Here is a 5,000-nt window from a genome sequence, read left to right on the forward strand (position 1 = left end):
ATAGAAACTGATAAAAGGTCTTCAAAAGTCTTGTAATAGGTGGGATATTGTAGTTACTGTAACGGGACAAGGGGACCAGGACCAGCAATGGAACACATTTGGACCATCAGGCTTTGTCTCAAGATGAAGAAGGTTCGGTAACACTTTACTTTACGGATCGCTAATAAGGTGTTAATTTCGTAGTAATTTCTCAGTAATTTCAGTCTGATTTTATGGTAATAACTGCTTGTTATTAGTAATAACAGCAAAATAACCATATGGTTTCCAGTGCATGGGTAACACTTTACTTATTAGCGATCCGTAAAGTAAAGTGTTACCCATGCACTGGAAACCATATGGTTATTTTGCTGTTATTACTAATAACAAGCAGTTATTACCATAAAATTAGACTGAAATTACTGAGAAATTACTATGAAATTAACACCTTATTAGCGATCCGTAAAGTAAAGTGTTACCGAAGGTCCTATAATGAAGACCACTTTCAGTCTAAACTCAATTTTGACGAAAGTATTGTAGTTACTGCACTTTGACTTTGTAGGGCAGATCCTATGAGTCATTTTTAGAGATCAGAGCTTAGGTCCTACTCGCCCAACTGTGAGGCTTGTGACTTGGGTTTTCTATTTGATGGTGTGACCACCACCCAACATCCACATCCACAACCCCACCCAACACCCACCCACAGCTAACCTCCCCTACTGTACTGTACTCTGCTGCTCTGCCCCACCCCTCCAACCCCCGCTACAGATGGTGTGGGAGAGAGCGAGCCACCTCCCGCTTACCCACGGGGCTTTGGAAGCTTCTCCCAAAAATATGCCCACATTCTCAGCCTGGGTGAGGAAGTCTTACTGCTTACCGTTCTACTATGGCTCCACTATTAGCTACTTAAATGTCTAGTATGTACTAGAATGGTGGCCAGAGTAGGTTTTGTAACTATGCTGCTCATTGGAACTGTGCTTCCTACTCCCAAATTTGATCTTTTCATTAATATTTCGTAAGTAATTAACTAATATTTACAAATCTGAATACAATATAGTACCATTTGCAGCTAAAGAAATTAGTTTCATTACTGCAAATTCAAAGAAGCAGACATGGAGAAGATCCACCTTTTCATTTATGAAAAATGTAATACGTCATAATGCCAGTCATAGTGAATACTTTGAATTTGATGGTGGTGGTACACAAGTACTATTGAAAAAAGGTAACATTTGTGAATGAGCAGCATCAATTCTGAGAGAAAAAAACTACAAAATTATAAAGTATATAAAAATATGACATACTGCACCTTTAGATTACTTAGTTGTACCCACCCAGATATTATCACCAGCGATGAGCTCCTAGTGTTCATACTGTCGAGATTAGCCAGGGTTCATCACAGAGGGGAGAGTGTCTAGTGTTGGTAATGTCAAAAGCGTAAAGGAGAGGGAGGGTTTGGTGAAAAATAATCAGGGAGGGAACAGGAGGGGTTTTATTTTCTAAAAGGAAGCTTAATCCGAAATAAAGGGGTCGGAGGGTCATATTCATGCCATACTTATGACAACCGGGTTTTGTGGGTTTGGGAGTTTTATTCCACAAGACTATGCTGTGAGCTTTATAATCGTACTGTTAATGACTGTTGTGTAATATCTGTAATATCTGCTAAATGGACTTGTTTGCCACAGTATTGTGTTTAATGTACCCTGACTGTCTGACTGTTGTTGATCTTGCTTGGCTGTGTGTGTTTGTGTGTGTCTGTGTGCGTGTGCGTGTGCGTGTGCGTGTGTTTGTATGTGCGTGCGTGCGTGTGTACGTGCATGCGTGTGTGTGTGCGCGCGCTAGAGAGAGAAAGTAATTGTGAGCATGCATGATTGTATGGGTGCGGATGTGTGTGCACTGGTGCATGTGTACAGTATGTTTGTGTACATTATGTATAGGAGCATCTGTATTTATGTGTGAAGTACACGTTTAACCCTTTCCCCCTGTGTGTGTGTGTCTGCGTGTGCCTGCCTTCCTGTGTGTGTGTGTGTGTGTGTGTGTGTGTGTGTGTGTGTGTGTGTGTGTGTGTGTGTGTGTGTGTGTGTGTGTGCACGTTTTATTCCCTACAGTGGAGTCCTCCCTCCCTGCCACCTCCTGCGGGCCGGCCGAGGCCATGCGGCACGTCATGGAGAGCCAGGCGGCCTCTCTCAAGGCCTCGCTGCCCCAGACCGAGCTCTCCCTCCTGGGCCCCAAGCTGCTCGCCTCGCCCCTCTCCTACTCGCCCATTGCCCTGTCTCTGAAGAAGCACCCGGCCAGCCCGGCACCTCTGGCCGACCCCCCCACCGCCGTGGTGAAGAAGGAAGCCGGAGAGGACACGCCCATCTCTGACACGCCCCTCCTGCTGGGCGGGGTCTCCTCCTCCTCTTCCTCCTCCGCCTCCTCCGCCCTGTCCGCCTGGAGCAACTCCGGCTGGGGCAGCATCCAATCGGATCGCCGCTGGGGCGGGGCTCTGCTGATGACTGACGACATGCTGGGCCAAGACGAGCTGAAAGAGGTAACAGCAAAGATATGTTGCATTCTACTCTTCCTGTATTTCCTCTGGTAACGGGCTCTCTCTTGGGAAACACTCACTCAGCAATTCAGGAAACCGTTTCAATAGAAATAGAATACAAAACAATACAATACAGGACAATAGAGAAATGGGACTTTCCAATTGCAAACAATTTCTGTGTCTTGAGGCAATGTTCCTTTACCGTTTTCTGTTTATTCAAGTTCCTCAAGTTTATTCAAATTCACACACGATTTATTGACAGGACTGTAAGACAACATTGACAGGGGAATAATTCAGACAGGAAGACAATGAAGTCCACATTGTGTATACAAATACCCAACATGCAGCAGAATTGAAGATTCATTTCCTCTTTTCAATATCTCTTTCTCTGTCTGACCCTTTTTATGTCTGTCTGTCTGTACTTTTCTTACCTGATTTTTGCTGTCTTTGCTACTCCCTCTTGCCTCTGTATTTTGCAACCCGCCCTCACTCTATCTCTCTCAATTCCGTTCAATTCAATTCAATTCAATTCCAGTTTGATTTATTGGCCTGTTTGTATAGTGTCAGTATTGCCAAAGCTTACAGAGAACATTAATATTACAGTATTAAAGGCATTTAAGAACATTGTTAACAAGAATATGAAATATCAAATGGTCTCTCCCTCCCTCCCTCCCTTCCCCTCCCCTCTCCCTCCAACAGCAGAAGCCTCCTCGCCTGCCTGCTGTGTCCATGCCTCCCTCCTCCCTGGACCCCTGGAAGGACTGGGGCATCAGCAGTGGTGGAGGCCTCAGCGTTTCCTCTAGGGACGGAGGTATAAGGGACGGCGGTATAAGGGATGGTGGTGGTGGTGGTGGCGCGGACTCCCCGTACCCCCAGACGTCCCCCCAGAGCAGCCCGCTGCCCTCCTCCTCCCCCTCGCCCCTGCTGGGGCTGGCCAAGCCGGCCAAGGCCCCCGTGCCGCCCCTCACGCCCGAGCAGTACGAGCTCTACCTGCACCAGGACGTGGACACCGTGGAGCTCACCCAGCAGATCAAGGAGCGCCTGGCCAAGAACGGCATCTGCCAGCGCATGTTTGGAGAGAAGGTGGGTGTCGAGTTAGACTAGTAAAGATTTAATGTATTTAAAGAGAGTAGCCACATTCCCATAGACAAGAATAAAGTGGCTGGACAAGAACGTCATCTGCCAGCGCATGTTTGGACAGAAGGAGGGTGTTCAGTTAGCATCGCGCCCGAGTTCAATTCCAGCCCGGGTCATTTAATGATCCTTTCCCATCTCTCTCTGCCATTCGCTTCCTGTCTGCTCTCACACTGTCCTGTCAGAAAATAGACCCAGTTCAATAAAGACGCTTTTGCACACCTCTGTAGTTGGGCAGGTGCGTAGGATGTTATCCCAGCCGGGTTGTCAGTCAAGTGAAAAGAAATCCCGCACACTGTCCATTCCACCAACAAACTTTAATACAACGTTTCGGTCATCCGACCTTCTTCAGGTAAAGTTACAAATAGACCCAAAAATAAAAATAAAAAATAGATTACTGTATATGAATAGAGTTGCAACGTTCCCAGAGACTCTTGTAGAAAAGAAAAGACAAGACAAGAACTGCATCTGCCACTGCATATTTGGGGAAAATCTGGGTGTCCGATTGTTTTTCGGCCCATGCTTCCACAGTGCATGTAAACCTCTTTGTACCGTACCTCATTCTCTTCCCGGTCCACATGCCCTGAACAATTTTTGTCCTGTATTTCCTGTACTATTCGTGAAGTGCACGAAAGGAAAACATTAAAAGTCTTCCTCGCCAAGAAGGGGGTATCTTGCCATCAAATGTTTGCAGAGAAGGTGGGTGCCCAACACCCGTCCCCTCACTTTAGTCTAAACCCGGCTGCTAAACTCGCAAAATGGCACTGTTTTGCAAAAAAAATGCAAAGGGTAAAAAGTTTAAAAGGTCTCCTTAAGGACTGCTTGTCCAAGAAAGGCAATCAGCCAGTCAGAATGTGGGTGCCCCACCCTCCTCCTCCCAACCAGGGAAGCCGACAGGGGAGGACAAAGGGGTCAGTTGTCCTGAATTGGGTCCTCATTATATTACATTATATGTATTGGGTGGGGGGCCCTTTCAAATGGCTTTGCCCTGGGCCCCACTAAAGTTGTTAGCGTCCCTATTCCCAACTCTCCTCTTTAGTGTGGGCCCATGGGCCTCCACTTTGCAAAGCAAAGCCACCCCCCTGTACCACCCCCTCTACCCTCCATACCACCCCACCCCCCCCCCCCCCCCATTCCCCTTTTGTGGTGCCCATGCCAGTATTTCGCTAAGCATGCAAAGTGGCTGGAGTGAAGGGGGTAAAAAAAAAATTAAAAGGTTTCCACATTTGCCCAAAACGCTGACTGGCCGTGCTCTTGTCAGATTGTGTAAACACTGCCATGCACACTGTCGAACCAAGCAGTTTTTGAACTTTTGTTCTCGTTAAGACGAGAGAGAGAGAAAAAAACAAAACCACTGCATTCA

The 5,000-nt window shown here is 46.8% G+C and overlaps 1 protein-coding gene across 4 annotated transcripts in view; it reads left to right on the forward strand.

The window, feature by feature from the left end:
- The window catches only part of cux1a (cut-like homeobox 1a), a 225,308-nt gene that overhangs the window by 187,002 nt on the left and 33,306 nt on the right, over nucleotides 1-5,000 (forward strand). For 2 of the 4 annotated variants that reach the window (XM_063203205.1, XM_063203207.1), the window contains 3 exons: nucleotides 745-831; nucleotides 2,082-2,506; nucleotides 3,203-3,586. In XM_063203205.1, the coding sequence (XP_063059275.1) occupies nucleotides 745-831; nucleotides 2,082-2,506; nucleotides 3,203-3,586 (896 nt within the window). The remainder of the gene's footprint in view (nucleotides 1-744; nucleotides 832-2,081; nucleotides 2,507-3,202; nucleotides 3,587-5,000) is intronic. The other 2 variants (XM_063203206.1, XM_063203208.1) reach the window with 2 other exon arrangements.

The sequence above is a fragment of the Engraulis encrasicolus genome, chromosome 7 (assembly GCF_034702125.1).
Source record: "Engraulis encrasicolus isolate BLACKSEA-1 chromosome 7, IST_EnEncr_1.0, whole genome shotgun sequence".
In the NCBI taxonomy this organism is placed as follows: domain Eukaryota; kingdom Metazoa; phylum Chordata; class Actinopteri; order Clupeiformes; family Engraulidae; genus Engraulis; species Engraulis encrasicolus.